The following is a 21,707-nucleotide window of genomic DNA, read 5'->3' on the forward strand; positions in this document are numbered from 1 at the left end:
GGAGAAGGAGGCGCAGGTGTTTGTGAGCACGCTTCAGCGGAGGGGTGTTGGGAGGGGTGTTGACCAGTTCGAGGGAATGTCCAAATTGAATTATTTGCAGTACCCACCGATCCGTAGTGATTTTTTGCCAATTTTTGAGGAAGTGGGTCAGTTTTCCCCCAATTCGAAAGGATTGAGACGGTGGTGGGACTGGCTGGAGTAAATGGTCACTGGCGGCCGCCAGCGCCCTTCTTGGCGGATTTGCCTCTGAAGGACGACCTCCCATAGGACGACTGACGGGACTGTTGTTTATGCTGGGGCTGGTTCCTGTTGCTGTAGGAATAGGACGAACGATTTTGGTAGGAACCCCTGTAGGAGTACTGACCTCTTGATCGTCCCCCGCGAAAGGATTGGTTCCGGGACTGGAGGGAGCCCAGAGCCCTCGCCGTATCGGTGTCTTTCTTGATGGCCTGGAGCGCTTCGTCTATTTTCTCTCCAAAGAGGAATTGACCATCGAACGGCATGTCCAGCACCTTAGATTGGACCTCCTGCCGAAAGGACGTTGCTTTGAGCCAGCCTTGGCGGCGGAGCACGGCAGCCCCGGCCAACTGGCGGAATCCCGTCATGGCTGCGTCGATGGCGCAGTCGATTATTTCTGCCGCGGAGTTTTGTCCTTCCGCTAGAAGAGCTTTCACCTCGTCCTGGACCGCGGCTGGCAGACTTTGTAGATAAGGAGCAATGTCTTCCCATAGCTGGCGGTTGTAGCGGCCAAGGAGGGCGATGGAATTCGCTACCTTGATGGTCATGGCGGACGTGGTAGAGAACCGTTTGCCTATGGTGTCCAGCTTCCGTCCTTCCCTGTCAGGGGGCGCGGACAGCGGCGAGGAAGGGTTGCGGGATTGTTTTTGGGCCGCCTGAGTCACAACCGAGTCTGGTCTGGGGTGGCCGGTCAGGCAGGCAGGTGCGGTGTTCGGGGCCTTATATTTCTTGTCTAGGCGCGGAACCACCGCAGGTACCGAAGCAGGCGTGAGCATCAGCTTCTTGCCCTGTTCCCATAGAAAGTCTATAAGTGGAATAGACTTGGCCAATTTCTGGCTGTGTTCCTTGAAATCATGGAGGAAGCATTCCGTTTCCGCGGATTCCACCGCCATGTGAAACCTCTTTGCCGCTCTGTCCACCAGTTTGTGAAAACCTCCCAGGTCCGCCGCCTCAGAGTGGCGCGGTCGCGGGGATGCCGGGGTAGACGAATGGTGTGATGACGCAGCATCGGCATCGTCGTCTCTGGGGTCCGAGGCGGCGTCCTGCACCTCGCCTTCCTCTAAGTCCGTCTCCTCTTCCTCGCTTTCGGACGACTCCTCCGCCTGAGTTTGTGGCCGAGCGCGAGGTTGGGGTTGGTTCCGAGGACGGGCCTGGGGAGCGGAAGGGTGCGAGGCCGATGGGTGCGCCTGGGTGACCTGCACGTGGGTGCCGCTGTCGGCGTCCGGGAACCGTTGTTTATAGTCCTGCACCAGGGATTTCAAATCGTTGACCAGAGATAGTGGCAAACAGATCATCGGGGTGCGCACCGTGTCGACGTTCAGGGAGCGCCCCTGTTCGTCCCGGATGTCGTGGACGTCCTGGTGTTCCTCGTGACCCTCCTGTTCTTCGTCTGACTCCCCACTCTGGAGTGTCTCCTGTTCTTGCTCGGGTGCCAACTCCACCGTTGGGTGAACCGAGGGCGTTTGAATCGAGTGAATAGAGGCTTCGACCAATCTCGATTCCTTCCAAGATGGCGCCGGGTTGTCTTCCGACGACGTGCGTGAAGATGGCGCGCCCGCCGTGTGTGTTGGAGACTTGGGTGCGTCCGTTAGTGTCGATGGCACCAAATTTTGCGGGGATAAGAGTTTCGCCGGCTTACTGGTGGTAGGGCCTTGGACTTGAGATATCGTTGTCGAAGGCGTGCCTTTTGAACTTGACCTCGACCGTTTAGGTGACGATCCTTCGGTATGAGATGTTTTGGGCGAAGGCGTACCTGTAGATTTAGACCTCTTAGGTGACGAAGACTTTGTATTCGTACTGGATTTTGTACTGGATGAAGGTTTCAGAGGAATGGTCGAGGAGACCGGAGCGCCTGAGGACGCAGTGGTGGACGTCGTGGCCGTCGCGGAGGGCGATGAGGCCAGAGTGGTCGACACAGTGGTCGTGACCGAGGTGGTCCGCTTAGTAGATGGAGCGGGCTTCTTGAACCTCTGGCCATCCTTAGCAGACACGGAGGAGGTGGTGGAACGTGCCTCCGAAGGTTTCCTGTGCGCCTTCTTAGGAGGAGTGTCTGTCTCTCCAGGGGACTGCACCCTGGGTCTCTTCTTGGAGACTTTGGAGGTCGCGGAGACACTACCCTCGGAAGATTCCAGAGTGTCTCGGACCTTAAGCCTGTCGAGCCATTCGCGGAGGCGAGTTTCCCTTTCCTTAACAGTCTTCTTTGGGAAGGCTCTACACACCCTACACTTGTCAGTGACGTGGTCAGGGTACAGGCAATATAAGCACAGGTCGTGCTTGTCCTCCGCTTGAATCCGTTGCTTGCCGCAGGAGGAACAGGCCCTCAGAAGGGCTTTCTTCTGCGAGTCCGCCATGGACGAAGCTTTCTTATCAGATTCCGACATGTAGTCGAAGATAGGATATATAACCTTTCCGTTAGAAGTGTACTTCTGCGAAGTTTGAGACTTCGAAGCCAGGAAAACCTGAAGAGCTCAGGTTGGAGACTCCCTAGCACAACGTGCGGTAGAAAATCTGAGGGACTGAGGCTCCTCCCGGGAAGGTTCTAGAGGGAGGTCGGAGCTGATTGGCTAACGATGAGAGTTCGGTCCTTTTTACATAAGGACTTGGAAAGGCCCCAAAAGGGGCGGCCCTTCGGCCTATACTCTCTATGTATGTCCTTAGGACATTACTTTTTTATGTACCGGAGGCTCCCGTCTCGGCGACGGGGAATGATTCAGGCATGTGAATCTATGAAAGACACCCAAATACTGGATAACCCAGAATCCCTTTATTTTTGGGTGCCTTTTCTATGATTATAATTGTAATTCCGGGTGTTTGAAGAGGTTCTGGTGTCACTACATTCTGATTTTTGTCAACATATTTCAGCGCTTGTGGTTAGGCGACTGACTTAGGGTCTGAGGCTTTCTTCAAGACTAAATCTCATTCTGCCCCTTGAATGGTTTCTATTTCCCTTGCGGTCTTATCCCTATACTTCAGTGTCTTACACAACGGACAGCCTGAAATAGAATGGCAATTAAAAACAGCCGCAGTTGCCAGTATTTTGTGTGAAGGGGATGTATCAATGCCCTCAGTGGTATTAGCTAAGACTCCTAACAAACAGGCGGAGGCACGCCCCTGTAGTCAGACTCGCATCAAGAGTACTGTGCTGCTGGTGATACCTAACCATTCAATAGGGTTGTCTTCATGCTGTAAAGCTCTCATTTTGAGTAGAGCAAGGAATTCTCAACAACTGGTCTGGAGAGCAAGAATCTTCAAAATTCTCCAGATGCTGTTCATTAGAAAACTTTGTACAGTAGATTTACGATGATACTAGTACATTACACAACATTTCCCACCTATGGCAACTGGCATTTATACGAAGATTAAAAGTTAGAATATTTTATGAGGTGCAGTATAATTGCTAGATCGCATTTGGGGTACCAATGTAGTCTCACTGCAGTAGGCCTGCATGTTTGTTCTCTATACCTTTTAAGTATTTTGTCACTGAAGCACTGCTTGCATCAGGGCACATGATTCTTGTGTCTTTGGTAAATCAAATAAGATAAAATGAACACAAATCACACAAAGATTATGGTGGAAGCATGAACTGTTCTATTTCTGTAGTTATATTGTATAGTCCGGACTAGATGCTATAGGATTTATTCATTTTATGCCTTGCTTTTCTCCAAAAGAATTAAGCAATAAAAAAATGGAGGGTCAGCAGGGAGAAGCAACCTATACCATAGAAGTGTGCCATAACTGAATTCTTAGCAAAAAACACAGTTGATGGACAGAATGTAGAACAATGTCATACATTCACCCCAGTACAAGGATCTGGGCCTAAATCCATCGTTTTTTTGCACTCCACACCACCCTGGGTTAGACACTGGCTATATGCAAATCAGCTCTGACCCTGTGCCTCATGGGAACAGTCCAGTCCGAACTACCAAGCCATGCCTTTCCCACACCGGAATCAAGCATCCAAGGACCGGTTTCTGGCTATCAGCCTGGATAGCTGGACTCCAGTGGTGTGGAAAGCCTGGGACTCACGTCTGAGTATACCCAGCACACTCGAGTTGAAAATGGCAAAAAAAACAGTTGATGGACAGAATGTAGAACAATGTCATACATTCACCCCAGTACAAGGATCTGGGCCTAAATCCATCGTTTTTTTGCACTCCACACCACACTGGGTTAGACACTGCCTATATGCAAATCAGCTCTGACCCTGTGCCTCATGGGAACAGTCCAGTCCGAACTACCAAGCCATGCCTTTCCCAGACCGGAATCAAGCACACTCTGGGTGGAGTGCAAAAAAACGATGGATTTAGGCCCAGATCCTTGTACTGTGGTGAATGTATGACATTGTTCTACATTCTGTCCATCAACTGTGTTTTTTTGCAATTTTCACCCGAGTGTGCTGGGTATACTCAGACGTGAGTCCCAGGCTCTCCACACCACTGGAGTCAAGCTATCCAGGCTGATGAAGGCTGATAGCCAGAAACCGGTCCTTGGATGCTTGATTCCGGTCTGGGTAAGACATGGCTTGGTAGTTCGGACTGGACTGTTCCCATGAGGCACAGGGTCAGAGTTGATTTGCATATAGCCAGTGTCTAACCCAGGGTGGTGTGGAGTGCAAAAAAACGATGGATTTAGGCCCAGATCCTTGTACTGGGGTGAATGTATGACATTGTTCTACATTCTGTCCATCAACTGTGTTTTTTTTACAATTTTCACCCAGAGTGTGCTGGGTATACTCAGACGTGAGTCACAGGCTCTCCACACCACTGGAGTCAAGCTATCCAGGCTGATGAAGGCTGATAGCCAGAAACCGGTCCTTGGATGCTTGATTCCGGTCTGGGAAAGACATGGCTTGGTAGTTCGGCTGGACTGTTCCCATGAGGCACAGGGTCAGAGCTGATTTGCATATAGCCAGTGTCTAACCCAGGGTGGTGTGGAGTGCAAAAAACGATGGATTTAGGCCCAGATCCTTGTACTGGGGTGAATGTATGACATTGTTCTACATTCTGTCCATCAACTGTGTTTTTTGTAATAACTGAATTCTTATGCACGTCTCTGTTCATGAACAGACGAACCTGCTTCCACAACCAAAACGGGTGTTGCATATAGTCCTCACTATATGTAGTCACAAGCCTCTTTTAACTCGCTTCTTAATTCCCGGCTTCCATCTCAACAGGACGTAACATCACTGCATCTTAACACTCTCCACAGCCTTCAAAGGACTTACCCCAAGGATGTACCCAACCTTGGTGGCCAAGACAAGGTCACTGCTTAGACCTGATGGGCATATGCCCAGAACCACTACCTCCACAGTAAGACACCTGTTATCATGGGTCTCTCAAATGCCTCTACACACACCATTCCCACTCCCAAACCAAGACCTTACAAATATACTCACCATACCCACACATTTAACAATAACCTTGTCCATATATCACTCATCAAAATACACATCACCCACATTAAGCCATCTTCAACTCATGCTCATGAACTAACATTCAGCAATATATTGTGTCAGGGTACCGTCACACACCACATCTTATCTGCTCTTTTCATCACAGAAATCTGGTTCACACCTTCCCCCACACACATGTTTTTTAAACTTTATTTAGCAATTTCTACATTACAGCGATCAGTATCATGTAACATTAGTATTCAACCAACTACACAAATAAAATATTCATACATTTTGGTCAAGACGGTCAATAACAGTGATTTCGAGATGGCTTATTAGAATATGTTATATTATTCACATTTCGACATCAGCCCCGCATTTGGATCTGCAGTAGGAACCCTTCCCAGTGTGACAACCCCCACCTCACTGAACCCCTTGCCACTTTACTCCTTTAAAGACTTGACAAGATAACCAGTTTAGGGCAACCAAAAAAGTGTCCGCATGCCTAACTTCACATTTCACCAAATACCTGCGGGTACAAATGCCCTGTTCGGGCTGTTTGCAGGGTCAGCTTATTGGGCACTCAGGTAGTGTCTAAACGGAGCCCATATTTCTTTAGGATGGGAGGCCGGAGGTATCGTTGCCGCATACAACTCGCTATTCATAGAACATGTGGCTAGGCTAGACAACCATCCCTGTTCTGTAGGGGCTTTCTTCCCACCCCAAAGTATTGCAACTTCTCTTTTTGCCAACAACAAGCTTATAGCGACAAACTTACGGACACTCTGAGGAAACTGCGCTACATACCCCAACAAAGCAATTTCAGGTAGTGGCGTCATTCGCATATTCACCATTTTACTGGTGGTGTTGTGTATTTGCACCCAGAATGTCGATATATGAGGGCAGGTCCACGCTAAATGGGCGAAATCTGCACTGGGTGCATTACATTTTGGGCAGTGATGCGATCTGGATGGATCAATTCTGTGGATTCTTTCTGGGGTCATGTACATTCTCCGTAAAAACTTAAAATGTATTAATTTATGGCGACTATTGAGTGAAACTTTTCGGGTGACAGAGCAGCAGAAAGCCCACTGCTCATCCGATATCAGGTCCCCCAGATCTGCTTCCCATGCATGTCGTATCTTGTCCCACACAAATTTAAGATATCCTTCTTCCCTGTGGATACAGCATTCAGCACACAGACCTACACCTCTAAAACTGAAGATGGACTCGATGTAACACACAAGTGAACATGGCCCTACACCATCTTATTCACGGCTACATCCAAGTCTTTGGAGCGCCTCTCGTCAGTTTCCTCTCTCAGCCTGCAAAATATCCTCTGTCCGTCTCATCTACAGACCTCATGGAACGTACAAGAATTTTATATCAGACTTCATCATCCCTACCACCATTCAACACTGTCACCCCAAGTTTCTAGGAGACTTCAATTAACGGCACCAAAACCAGGAAAGAAGCACTTGACTCTCCACTCAATACCCTACGACTAAAAATCTGCCAAAGAACAATGAGTTGGACCACATCCTCTCTACAATCACGAACACGGACTGCCAAGAAAATGTGGTATAATCAGCCTGGGTGCACAACAAGAGTCAGGAAACATATCCTTTATGCACACATAAATCGTTCAATTTGAATACAATTCGGTCTTAAAGAGGAGTAATGGATAAACTATTAATTAGGTTAACAAGGGAGAATCTAACAACAAACATGAGTTTTGGGTACAATCTCGAAGGGAGGGCAAATGACCATCCTGTGGCCAGAATTAAACACACAATAGCTGTGAATTTCTGGAATATATTGGGTAGCATACATCATTTAGAAAGCAAGTCTATATATTCTCTGAATAAATTGACACCTGGTAACCTCTGCAGAGATATTTACCTGTACATGCTCAGAAGCGTGAATTACAAAACCCTCCCTGAAAATATTGGACCATACATAGGTGAACACTGTTTAATCATCCGTGTGCATGTTAATACAAAACTATTAATTACTGTGTACCCCAACTGTATATTATCTGGTTCGCTTTTTTATTTTCCCCAAGTTTATCCTTGACCTAATTTTTGCATGATGCTGGAGGTGGGATTTCAATACAAAAATAAGTTAAAAGAAAATATTAAAATAACAGATCCACATTAGTGTCCCTCCATGCTTAGAACGCGCCATTGGTAATAACGCTTTGTAAGCTCTGCAAATAATTATTAAAACATTCAGAATGTCGAATACATTTTGCAGAATATCAGTGTTTTTTTGTAAGGTGCAAGCATACCCAACATCAAGCAGCTCAGGATTCTCTTTTTGACACTGAGGGCAGTAGTAAGTCATCCTATTATTCTCTCCAAGACGGCATACAACGATCTGAGCATTGCACTGGCCACAATTTGGTCGCTTATATACTTTGTAATGTTTGTAGAGGGGGGATCCAGTCTTGCGACACTGAAATAAGAACAGTTTACTAGAAGTTATCATGATCATTTCAAGTAAATGCACATTTCCTACATTTGTCATTATCCCACAATAGTTGTACAGAAAGAGTGGTTTTCAGAGTTTAGGTTCCAAGGATGTCTCCCTTGATCCCCGATCACAGGCAGCATTATGACACACTTGGTATGCCGGATAATATCCCAGCACAGTACCTTATACCTGATAGTCTAGACTGATAAGCAGCATTCCCCATGATATTTAGTTGTTGGTGAAGGGAAAAAGAGTTTGGTAATCATACAGGAGTAAAACACACATTACATCCCACTCACCTCCCTAATCTAGCCATTAATGTTAAATAATGTATTTAAAAAAAAAAATCACAAAAAAATTATTTAAAAAAAAAAAATCACAAAAAAAATCACAGCTGTAGTATTTTGCAGGATAAAATGGGCAACTTAATCTCTGCACTGAGATATAAAATATTTCTGGCAGACTTAAAATAAAGGGAAAAAATATTTTGCTTATTTTTAAAAATCTTTATCCAAACTTCTCTAGTATCCACTATTTACTGAACAGGTTTCAGTGCAGATGGAGTTTGCAGTGGTATGCAGCAACACACTGGATTCTAGTTTCAGGTGTGGCTTTTACGCTTACACCACGATCCCTCCCCTGTGCTTATATCATGTCTCTCAACAGAGCGATATGAACCTCTAGTGGCGTACTCCCCTCCAAATTCAGCATTTACAGCCTTTGAATTCAAAACATACATAATACCGATATTTTCATAAAACATTAATGTTTTGCACAGAGCACGGTGTTACCTTTGTATAACAAAGTGATGTTGTTTAACGTTTGCAAAAGATCGCCATCTGGAATTTTAAACCTGAACATGATTTCTGGAGAAAAGGGCTGCCAAAGGTTTCCCTGGGTGGGGTATAATGTTTTTAGACATTTGCCAAAAATGAAACGTACAAACGAATATTAATACCTTATAAAAAAGGAGGGTGAAATCACGTGTCATTTTCACAATATGATGTATTTGATCATCTGTTAACTGACCAGCCTGTAAATAAAACACATTCACGGAGTGAGCAATCTGCGTATTGCCTGGCAAACAATTAATTCATAACAATAATGGCAAAATATTTTTCCGAGACTGAATGATGTAAATAAACATGTCCACAATTACTATACAAAACTCTTTAAATAAAATAAATAAAATACATGAAATGAAGGTAAAAATGCTACAAATTATTTTTCGGATTACTTATGTTAGAGCATTGTGCCTCACAATATAATCTTTTAGTAAAGTCGTCAAAGGTTTTTCCCCATTGGTTGTATGGACTGTTGTTAGCTGACTTGAAGCACTGAAAGGGAGAAAACATCAATAATACATTTTACCTTTTGAAGCCTATGGGACTTCACAATACGGACCAGGAATCACTGAATATGATTAAAGGGTTCTATTTGGATTACCAAAGAATCCATTATGTATGCAAACCAATAAGAAGTTAAATAAATGCAATAGGTAAGCTAAAGTATCTCATTTGGTTAAAGCGCAATAGAATGACATATCGAATTGCAATTGTCACAATTATATAAACACAGATTAAAGCAAATAGGTGTTCCATAAAAACAATTCCCTTCTCTCTTCTGAGCATAAACTATTTAAGGGATTATCTATCAAAGGCCGCTATTTAGGAGCAAAGAAGGTGTCAACAGGTTCACCCAGGGGGTGTGTAGGAAGCTTAATCAGGTTAAGGCTGCGACATGGTGTCACACTTATGAGCAAAATAAACTGTGTGTTTAATAAATTCAAGTAGGGCAGGCTCAATCAAAATTAACCGCGGGACGAGGCAGGGCTGCCCTCTGTCTCCATTGCTCTTTACTTTTTTTATTGAACCCCTTGTGATCAAGATTAGAAAAAATCCTGTTATCATCCCTCCCATTCCATGGATGGCGAAACTCAAACTTTTCGCAGATGATATCATTCTATATTTGAAACCAGATAAAGGAAACAGAAAATATTTTAAGGGAATTTAAAGCCTATGAACAAATAGGAGGGTATAAAATAAACGCCAAGAAAACAGAGGTACTTGCGTTGAATACCAGCCTTAGCTCTTTTCCATCTTGGCTTCGTGTTCAGGCCTCAAAGCAAGATCCTGTAAGGTATTTAGGCATATATGTAACTAGCGATTACCATCAGCTTTTTCTGCTAAATTATGAGAGGATGAAAAATAAAATTAAGAATCTTCTTGCCCAATGGGTTCTTCTTCCCCTCACAGTGATTGGCAGAGTTTCATTGATAAAAATGTCAATTTTACCCTTATTACTATTTTTGTTTAGTAACGTTCCAATTAAACTGAATACCCGTTTCTTTAAAGAAATTGAATCACTGATCAGGAGCTTCATCTGGGGTGGGAAAGCTTCGAGGGTCAAACTATCTGTAACTCAACTCTCAGTCGAACAGGGGGGTCTTGCTCTTCCGAATATAAAAACATATTATGAAGCGGCCTTTCTTGATATAGTGGCAGGTTTGCTAGGAACAAAGAATAATCATGATAGCTTCTTTTTGGAAAAAATGGTACAGGAGGCGGACTCTCAAGTTCAAGTATTTTTAAAGGTAGCAAAGCTACCGAAAAGGACAAGATACAAGACTATTAAAGATTATGCATCTAGACTACAGTCTTTTTTTTAAAAAAAGATCTTAGCTCCTCAGCTTCTCAGTTTTTAAGCATGCGAGAATGTGGCAGCTTGGGCCTTCAAATTAGCAGTAGCCACATAATGAACTGGGAAAGAATGGGATTTCGGGAGATAAGGCACTTATTTGTCCAGGATAGAATAATTACATGGCAAGAAGTTCTGGGTAGAGCAAGTACTCCCGGTTCCTCGCTACTTCTTGAATATCAACAAATTGTATATTTTCTACGGAATAATATAGGTGACCATTTAGAAGTAATAAAGGGGATGATGAAATTGTTGTATGAAGCCAAAAGTTGTGGAATAGGAAACTGGTACAAGAAGCTTGCATCTGAAGGACAACTCCCTATTATAGATAGCCATCTTGTGAAAATTAATAATCAAACACAATGCAACTTATCTCATAAAGATTGGGAAACGATAAGTGGGTTGGGCAATAGATCTTTGCGAGCCGCTAATTTTAAGAGAATGTCCTTTCTGTCTCGTTGGCTAGCATATTGGACTCCGGAGGCACTGGGAAAGAGGTTTCCGGAGCTAGAGAATAAGTGTTTTAGATGTCTAGCTGAAGGCCAGGGTGGTTGGCTACATATTTTCTATACCTGTCCCCACTTAAATAGTTTCTGGGAGATGGTCTTTTTAGACATTGAGGCAGCGCTGGGGAAAGCTCTTCCGCCCTCAGCCGAAATGGCCCTTTTTGGGATTTGTCATAATAGAGGGTGGCTAAAGGAGGATGAGGAAACTTTATGTTTATTTCTTGCACAGTTGCACGATCATTAATCCTACAAAATTGGAAATCTAAAGAAGCCCCACTACACCTGAAATGGCTCAATAAAATGAGAAGGGCACGGAATTTCGAGGAAGCATATTCAAGTAGAGTTGGGGCTATTAGGAGATTTGAAAGGAACTGGCACTATTTGGAGAATCTGGAGGAAGTAAGGGGGTGCCAATTGAGAACTTAAATCAGGAGAATTAAACAGTCTCGAGGCCGGGGCAAGCTGAATATAATAGGTGGGTATGTACTAGCACTTTGGGATAGTATGCACTTTAGGGGTCTGTAGTATTAGCATTATGGGACCGCTAAACCATTATACTATTGTATCATATTCGCAGTTTTTAATAGTAGAGGTTAAGTTTAATTCAACATGAATGAAAGCTTTTGGCACATGCACTTTAGAAACGAAAAGTAAAATTTGGATTCTGCATTTATGTTTAGTATGTAAATTAACAGTTATATTGACTGCCCTTGGTTTTTAAAGGAAGCTGTTTTATACCCATCCAGCAACTTGCTTTTATTGGATCGACTGTATTGCACTCTATTATACTTGTACTCTAGAAATGTATTAATGGTCTTTATACTTACACTGTAGATTGGTAAAGCAAAATATGGATTTTGCATTTTTTATCTATGAAGTAATAGTTAGATTGATTGATTGTTTGCCTGACTGTTGGCGGTTTCTATAAGAAGCTGTATTTCTCTCGTAATTTTTTTTCTCCATTTTTGTAAAGATTGGTTTTTTATTCGTCCTGTACCTGGTTTCTGTTCCGCTCAATAAAAAATTCTATTAAAAAAAAATAAACTGTGTGTGTCTCACGTTTGCAGTGACACGTGTCTCACACAATAGCCACTATGTGTATAAGTGATGCATGTGGGGCATTTTTCACTGCAGTTCTCACCTTTTTTTGACTGAATGTCTTGGATGGCAATCTCTTTTTCATTTGTTTACAATTTCCAGGAAACCTTCCCAGGTAGAGTGTGACACAGGTCAACCTACCCAGTGGTAATTCTGTACCAACACTTTGGTAAGATAGGAGCCAACACTTCTTTGTTTTTCCGTCCTGATGAATGCCGCGGACCTTTTGGGCCATAAGGGCAGAGACATGTTGACAACTATAATCACCATGTTGATGGCGTAATAATTCCATATACCACCGTTTTTCATTTTTAATATCATATAATTGCCTATTAAAATAAATGAATTTCGACAATATACTGATTTCTAGATTATCACTCACCTTCACGGGCAACCAATTAGTTTTAGAAGTGCCTTCATGTGTCCAGGTGTAGGCCCGCTCGCTATCAAACCAAGTTTTTAGATAGCAAAGACTGACAATTATGAAGCATGACACCTAGTGGTGTGTGAGGACAGTCCTTCACTTTTTCTGAGATGCCAAGCACTTTACGTAGTATCTTCAATGTCTTAGTATCTTCAATGTCTCGGTCATTTATACTCAGGGCAGCCTCTTTTGTGCATTTATTCAAATTATAGGCCCTGGGTAAATTTTTGTACCATATACCAGGGTCTTATAGTCAAGTTAAATATGTTACTTAGCATCTTCTATGTCTCGGTCATTTATATTCCGGGCAGCCTCTTTTGTGTATTCATTCAAATTATAGGCCCTAGGTACATTTTTGTACCATATACCAGGGTCTTACAGTTAACTTAAATATGTTAATCAGGAGTATAGCCAATTTCTACATGTTTGAAGGCCAGACCTGGATAGAAGAGTCTCAGTGCACAGAGTGAAAAAAAAAATAGCTGCATCAGTTTAAATAAAATGGGGTTGACCATACATAAAGATGTGTTTTCTTACATTTCCTGACCCCAATAGTATTCTCAGGCTTATCTGCCACAACTCAGTCTTCCTTAACTGTCTTTCTCATACCGCAAGGTACGCAAGACATCAGGTGATGTCATAATCTTGGGAGTCACCACATGCTGTCAAAATAGACCACATGAAAAGGGGAGGATATAAGCAAACTTTGTGTTCAATTTATGAACAAAATTACAAATGTTATAGACAACAAACATCTGCTAAGATTCAATAAAGGTTTATTTATGTTCCCAACTGTTAATAGCGTTCTTCCTTATTACATCAAACATTAGTTAAGCTGCCAATGGGAATGTTTACCTTCACAGCTGGGTTGAGACCACTGTCAAAAAGTGCTTCATTTTTAATTATATTGCCCACCCCAGGCAACACAGCCTGGTCTAGAAGGATATCGCAAAGCATGCGCCATTTATGCTTTTTTACTTCATTCTCGGCTCTCGAGAAACTAAACTTGGCAGAGCACACATCAAGGTCCTCCATTGAGCGAACTCTCTGCTCACTATCGGCAGCGTTCCTGGAACAAAAACATGACTTAATTGCTTTGAGAGAAAAAAATTATACACATAAGTATTTTAGCTTATCAACCTCAAAATAACAGATTTTAAAAATATATCTACTCAGTCTTTAAAATGTAACAGATGTCACGCATTGTAGGTAAAAAATATAAAATGGGCTCAATGGATGTACAGAATCAGTAAAGTATTAAGCTCTGCTAAATCACCAACTTAATAATATCATTTAAAAAAATTGTGTACGTTTTTTATTTCACATATAAAACAGTGATCGCAATATTGTGGGAGATTTCACACAATAGAAAGCCCAGTTACAACAACATCCAAGTCTTACTAACTAGCTAAATAACAGGGTCTAAACCAATAATATCTATCTATAATAACAAACAATTATCAAGGATGAAATGAATTAATAAGTATCGGACTCATCGCCTTTCTTCGTAATGGAATCTTTGCCTTTCCTCCGCTTAGCAGTCTCTGAAGTAAGGACTGGGTATAATCTAGTCCATGCTATATTAGCTTTTCACATTTACACTGTTCTTCATCCCATTGGGCATTTGTTCAATTCTACACTTCCCTATTAGTTCTCCTCTGGAATTGTTTTTACTCCCTTTCCCTTGCCATTCTTTCCCATGCATTAAATGCTTCATTCTAAAGGGATCTAGGTGGTGGCTTCATTTCATGCTATTTTCCCTTCCATCAATCAAGAATCCTGGAGTTAAGTGTCCCATATCTAGTAAAACTCGAAGCACCCTCCTTCTCAGTAATCCTACTCTATTTGAGAAGCCAAGAACATGTATTTAATCCATGTTCGGTAGTCATAATGTATGCAGACGTACCCTCAGGAGGTTCCTCTTCACCTTTTCGTACTGAAAGAGTAATGTCCCCTCGCCCAAAATTTTTAAACTCATTTCATAATGACAATTTAATTCTGAAACCACACAATCTAAGTGAATGTTAGGATTCTGTTCTGTATACGTCAATTTTTCTGCTGAACCAATTAAATTCCAGTTGTTATTTTCACAGTCTTTTGACAACAAATCCAAGTTAAAGTTTCACCTTTAGCGATCCATTCCCAGCACGACACTACTACGTCAACAACCAATCACACAATGAATGTACACCAAATTACCAATCCCAGCATGAAACAATGACACACATTCGCATTCCTCACAGCGGCTCACCATCCCTTACAATTTTCTCCATACCTACACAATTTTGTTTTCTCTACTATTGTTTCTCACAACACTTTGTTTTCTTTACTAAAGAAATTAAGCCTCGCATTCATTCAAGAATCTTTTCAGCATTCACCAGTGATATCACAATCCAGCATAAGGTCACCCAATTCAATGCAGTATCCCCTGTTTGTGCAATTAGGTTCAACTAACACCGATCAATATTAATCAATCTGAACAACTTACTAACCATATGTTACCTGTGTAGGTGATGGTACTTCACACACACACCACACCTCAAAATCTCTGCAAACAAGTTTTCAATTATTACAACAAATCTGAAATCTTCAGACTCCTCTTCAACCTCTTGTTAAACTATTTTTCCTCACCCACTCATTCTTAAATCGATGTTCATTCAATACAAGGAATTAACACAATCGCAGCCACAACACATTTGCCCTATAAATACTCACACCTTTAAAACTACAACTTCTTTTGCACACCACTTTGCCAGTTCTTCAAGTAAGTTCTGGACATTGGATTGACGAATCTGGAATTTTAAAATAATTTCTGGGTACTATTTATAGCTCCATTCAGGGTGTATAACCTATCCTCTGCTACCAAATTTGTGAGCGTGGAAATCTTATGCAAAATTCCAGGAAATAACATTACTTTAAACATAACAGACCTGGAAGTTCTGAGCCATCCTAAGTTGATGAACTTTTGCCAGCGTGTTAGGAAGGAGCATTTTTACAACACCAACATCATCTTTTGGCATTTGGTGCTCAGCCAATGAAGAGAGGTTTAATGAACTTTTAAAAGTTTATCTTCATATTAAGAGATTAGTCGATCTTTTTGTTTCTTTTATTTAGGTTAGTCAGATCAGATCAATTCCAGAAATAATCAAAAACATTTGTTAGAACAGGAATAGAATATAACAGCATATTTATTTCAGAATATAGTCCCTATTCTAATATGAATGACCTAACCTATCAAGAACCCATAAAGAGTTCTTTCTGGAAAAGAGCAAGTAGAATTTTGAAGCAAAGTCAGATAACTAAGAAAAGGAGCAAACCTCCCATAAAGGGTAATTCTGGAGACTCTGGACAGTTGAGGGTGAGAGAAATCATAGCAGTAGCTACGATCAGCATAAGGACAGAAAGTCTCCTCATCTGCGTAAGTAAAAAAAAAAATCTCAGTCAGCAATAGCTTATGGTAACTTGAGTTAGCTCAACGAAGGGCTAAGGGGCATGACAGGGTAGAAGTGCACAAAATGCCTTGATTCTCTAGCTAGGAACACATACTATATAGAAAGGCAACTAAATATGTTGCGAAAACAGGTGAATATGTCATCAGCATCTATTGAGCGAGATCTTCTGATGGTCATTCATCTTCATCCTCAATTCCCACGGTGAGCATCCATGTCGACATGAAGTTATTCTTAAGTGGTACAACGTATTACAAAAAGTATACGAAGGTTCTCATGGGAACCCCTTGCAATCCTCCTCTATTAGCTGTATATTGTCCCATTGTTTAACAATCAACTGCTCTATGGAATGAAATTGTGTGTTTCCTATATAGCCATTGTTGTTTTCCCCATGCTAGCCTAATTCTACATGTTGTAGGCCGCTTTTACACAGATTACCAAATATCAAGCTTGTTCTTGTGCCACATTGCATCTTCACAGATAGCATTTTTTTCTTAAAATGTGTTCTTTTCCTAGGATTTAGTTGCAACAGCCTAGGCAAGGTCAAACAACATTGCTCCTGGTTATTCTTTTGGTAAGACACTAGCACCTAGACATAATAGAGAAACTCAGCTGCTGTTTTTATACAAACATCTTGCCATATAACCCGGGACATGTTGTTCTAAAAACACAGAGCTGAAACTTGCAGACAGACCAAATGTCGTGAGACAAGAGGGATGCGTCAGCCAGGATATAGAGTAACTATCCATGTATGCTACGGTATGCGGTCCGCCACTAAGCCCAGAGACCTATAATAACTTCGCTGTTGTAGTGAGGGTCGGTTTAGGCAAATCTGTCAGATAATATGACAGAACGTTTTACTGTACATAGTCTGCTAATGACATTACTGACCTGATCGGTTTTCCAATTGTGGCGTAACTATTGCATATTAGAGCACAATAGTTTAAGTAAATATTGTAAATCTCCTTTGTGTCGGGGCGTGGCCTGACAGCATGGCCGGCTAGTCGCATCTCTGCGAAGCTCTCGCCCTGTGTGAAAGAATTCTAGAGAAATCCTGGCGGAACTGTGGCTATTCCGGTCGGTCTTGACGTCGGAGCGCGCCATGGCTCGAGGGACCTGGAACGTGAATGCGGTGAGAGTCTGAGACCAGGGGGAAAAAACTCTAGAAGCCCAAGATGGCGGCGGCCTGCCTGCCTGACCTGAAAATGGCGATGCCTGCCCTTGCCGGAGAATTAATGGCCTGTAAATAGGCCGACCTGAGGAGATCAACTGGAGAGATCTCCGCCAGGAATTTGGCTGCCGCCTACTCATGACATACTGATTGGGGACCCTGAGGATACGGAGACGGGAGGCTGCCGAAATCCTTCAGGTTGAGACAAGGCCTTGAATAAAGACCAGAACTCCGTGTGAGTCCCGGTGTTGCTTGAAGTGCAACGTGACTGGCCCCTTTGAGTATCCTGGGGACGGGACCGACATCGCCACTTGTGGTGGCGTTCTGAGGGGGTCTGAACCGACGGCGAGCCAGCCACCGGATCAGGAGACTGAAAGGTTTCCGTTTGAAGGTGGATCCCATACATACTTGAGCACCCAGCGGACTCAGTGATCTAGGTTGTACCCCACACAGCGGAGACCTGGGGCCTGGGCGTGCCGTGCTCCAACGGTCGGAAGAGGTGGCAGACACGATACGTCCAGGGACCGGTGGCATGAGATAAAACAGATATTCTGGAGGCCATAAGAGATTCCACAGTGGCGCTAGAGTAAAAAATGGACAGTATGGCCATGGATATCAGCAACCTGCACCTAGATTTTAAGAAAAGTGGCGGACCGTGTTACAACTACAGAAGGGGACCTAGGCATGTTGAGTGAGGAAGTTCAACAACTCTGTGCAACAGTGACCTCATTCCAAACGCAATCCACCCGTCATGAAGATAGGGCAGACGACGTGGAAGGGTGGTCGAGGAGAAATAACCTACGCTTTTTGGGATTTCTGGAAAAGGAGGATGATCCGGCGGCAGACCTTTTTCTGGAAAATTGGATCAGTGCAGCCTTCCCAAATATCCGCTCTCCAAAATGTTTGCTGTGGAGAGAGCTTATCGTTCCCTCAGTCCCCCGCCAAGCCCGGGCTCGCCGCCCAGGGCTCTGATTGCTCGTTTGTTCAACTTCAGAGACCGGGATATAATCTTGCAATTTGTTCGCACAAATGGTCCACCTAGGTTCGAAGATCGAGACATTCACATCTACCCTGACTATACCCAAAAAGTCCAAAATTTGCGGAATGACTTCTTGGAAGTTAAAAGACGATTGAGAAACCTCAATATCAAGTGCAGTCTAATGTTTCTGGCTAGGCTCCTCATACAACATGAAGATAAGAGTTAATTTCTAAAATGCTCCGCAGGAGGCGACAGACTGGATGGACACATTGGGCCTGGCTGGACAGGACCAAAACCAAGGCTGGCAAGAACAGAGGAAAAGTAGTGGTCGACAACAGAGTCAACGTCGCAACACTGGAGAACAAAGGTTCAGGCCACAGGACTCATCAGAAATGGGACAGACCCTGGTGGGTCTGGACGGCACCTTTTGAACTGAGGTAGAGGGGATTCCGACACAGAATCAGTTTTCCCCCACTGTGACTGGTCCTCAAAACTCAATTGGAACCAGAGGGCAGCCCCAACCAGGTCGATGGCGGCTCTTAAGGTATTTTGTGACAAGAATGGAGATTGAATTGTACAACAGTACGAGTACTGGACCTGAAAGTACGGGACCCGAACATAAGGAGAGTTGACTATGGTACAGAATAATTGGGAAGGGGCTTCCCCCTCTCTCCCCCCCAAGGAATCTGGGGGGCAGAGACAGTCACCGATGGGGTGGGATGCTATTCCGCCAATCTGAAGCTCAGACAAATGTAGTGCACTGAAGCGGCCTTGCTTGACCGCGAGGTGGGCGGGGTCGTGTGGTGCTAGACAGGTTGGCCGTATAACAAAGACTGTTCTTATGGGACCTATTGATTATATTTGTTGATTCTAAATTGTGGGGAGGGGTTTTCAGGAGGAGGGGTAGTTGAAGTGGGTTGGAATCCCAAGTCCTTGGACCAGGGTTAGGTATGAGAATAAGGTACTACTGCCTGGGAGGCGAATTTTGGAGTTAACAAAGTTATATTCAGAAGTTCAATAATGTGGACACATGAAGCTGATTTACCAGACATTCTGGAAGATTAAGAAACGGGTTTTCCTAGCATGACACTTTTGGGGGTTCCCCCCACATAGTACAGGAGACACCGCAACATTGCACGTTGAACTAATGCCAGGAGATAGCAGAACTATTAATTCACAACATAGAATGTCAGGGTGCCTAACAACGTGATCAAAAGAATTCGGGTGCCAATGTATTTCAAGAGATACAGAGTTAATATAGCCTTTCTTCAAGAAACGCATCTGTGGGGCGATTGTCTTAAATATGTCCAACGTAGACGGGGACAGTTTTTCACGACATCCTACTCAGGGTATGCCAGATCTAGCTTAGATCCAGAGGGGGATATGTGGTGGTAGAAGGGACACTTGACGGACGATATGTGGTTCTAATAAATATATACACCCCAAACAACGATGATGGTGAGTTTCTAGGACGCTCCTTGGGCAGTTGGACCTGGCAATGGAAGTAGAGCTGATTGTTGCAGGGGACTATAACTGCGCCCTAGATGGGACATTATAGGTACACCCCCCCAGATTAGAGGCTAAACCTAACACAAGAGAAGCTATGCGTCAGATGCTACTAAACTACAACCTAGTGGATATCTGGTCACATCGTAATCCCTATCAAAGAGTGTTTTCTTGTTGCACAAGTTACTTACTTGTGTAACGATATATCTGTAAGAGACGTTAGTGATAGATTCCTTACCTTAAAATATCTCCATGCGTCAGACTAGATCCGGAAAGTGTTTCTGCTTAGCAGTACCTCTGTGCGCCAGTAGGTGGCGTCCTGCGGCTCCGCCTCCGTCACTGGCGTCGTAGGAGCCGAGATGACGTCACGGAGAGTACTTAGGCGCCACCCATGAGCGCGGACGTCAGTTCTGTACACAACTATTCTGCTCCGAAATATAGTGCCATGCAAGGTGCATAAAACTAGGGCCCTAAAAAGGGATGACCTTAGCCCTAGCAATCAGTTCACAGAAAGGGGAGGATGGGCAGGACGGTAAGGAATCTATCACTAATTAATGTCACTTACAGATATATCGTTACACAAGTAAGTAACTTGTGCATCTGAAAGAGACACGTTAGTGATAGATTTCTTAGAATAGATACCCCAGCAATACCAACCCCGTGGAGGGTCTGAGAACAGGATTATACCAGAAAGTCATGGAGCACAGAACCGCCAAAGAAGCTGTCTCTCCATATCTGACTGTCAAGGCAGTAGTGCTTGGTAAACATGTGCAGTGAGGCCCACGTAGCTGCCTGACAAATATCCTGCAAGGGGAAACCATGGCCCAAGGCAGCAGTGGCTGCAGTTGCCCTGGTCGAATGGGCACGCAGCCCCACAGGAGGCTCCTTCTTGGCCAAGGAGTAACATGCTTTGATGCACAGAATGACCCATCGGGAGATGGTCCGTTTGTGCACCGCCCAACCTTTTTTGCCGCCCACATAGCCAAGATAGAGTTGATCATCCACCCGGAACTGCTGTGTACGCTGCAGATAGAAGGATAGTGCACGTTTTGGGTACAGACGGTGGAGCCTCTCCTCTTTCCTTGAAGGATGCGGAGGCAGAAAGAAGGTGGGTAAAGTTATGGTCTGCCAGATGTAGAAGGGTGTGACAAACTTTGGCAAGAAAGAAGGATGGGTTCTTAGAACCACCTTGTCCAGATGAACAGAAAGGAAAGGAGGTTTAGAAGAAGGAGCCTGGAGCTCACTTACTTCTGGCAGAGGTGATAGCTACCAGGAAAGCCGTCTTGAGAGTAAGAAGACGTAAGGGACAGTTATGAAGGGGCTCAAAGGGAGCGCACATCAGAAAAGTCAAGACAAGATTCAAGTCCCACTGAGGCATTATGAAGGGTATGGGTGGAAATGTATGCGTAATGCTTTAAGAAAATGGTTATCAACTGGAGACTTAAAAGAGAAGGCTGATCTGGAAGCTGTAGAAAGGCGGAGATGGCCGAAATATAACATTTCATAGTGCCCAGAGCGGAGCTCTGCTGGGCCAAATAGAGAAGGAACAGAAGAACCTCAGAAAGAGGGGAAGAAAGGGGATCCAGTCTTAGCTGTGCACCATGCCACAAATCTATTCCACCTACAGGCGTGCACCATCTTGGTGGAGGGTCGCCTAGCTGCCAGAATGACATCACAGACTTCGGGAGGAAGATTGAAAGGGGTCAACTGTTGCTGCGCAATCTCCAAGTATGGAGGTGGAGGCTGGACAGGTTCGGGTGGAGGACCGTCCCC

General features: G+C 43.8%; 1 protein-coding gene across 1 annotated transcript in view; it reads right to left on the bottom strand.

Annotated features, from left to right (window-relative positions):
• The window catches only part of NEIL3 (nei like DNA glycosylase 3), a 158,522-nt gene that overhangs the window by 54,059 nt on the left and 82,756 nt on the right, over positions 1-21,707 (bottom strand). Inside the window, exons 5-7 of the mRNA XM_086949808.1 lie at positions 13,685-13,898; positions 9,063-9,137; positions 7,920-8,086 (exon numbers count right to left, since the gene is read on the bottom strand). Of these exons, the coding sequence (XP_086805934.1) occupies positions 7,920-8,086; positions 9,063-9,137; positions 13,685-13,898 (456 nt within the window). The remainder of the gene's footprint in view (positions 1-7,919; positions 8,087-9,062; positions 9,138-13,684; positions 13,899-21,707) is intronic.

The sequence above is a fragment of the Lissotriton vulgaris genome, unplaced genomic scaffold (genome assembly GCF_964263255.1).
Source record: "Lissotriton vulgaris unplaced genomic scaffold, aLisVul1.2 SCAFFOLD_884, whole genome shotgun sequence".
In the NCBI taxonomy this organism is placed as follows: domain Eukaryota; kingdom Metazoa; phylum Chordata; class Amphibia; order Caudata; family Salamandridae; genus Lissotriton; species Lissotriton vulgaris.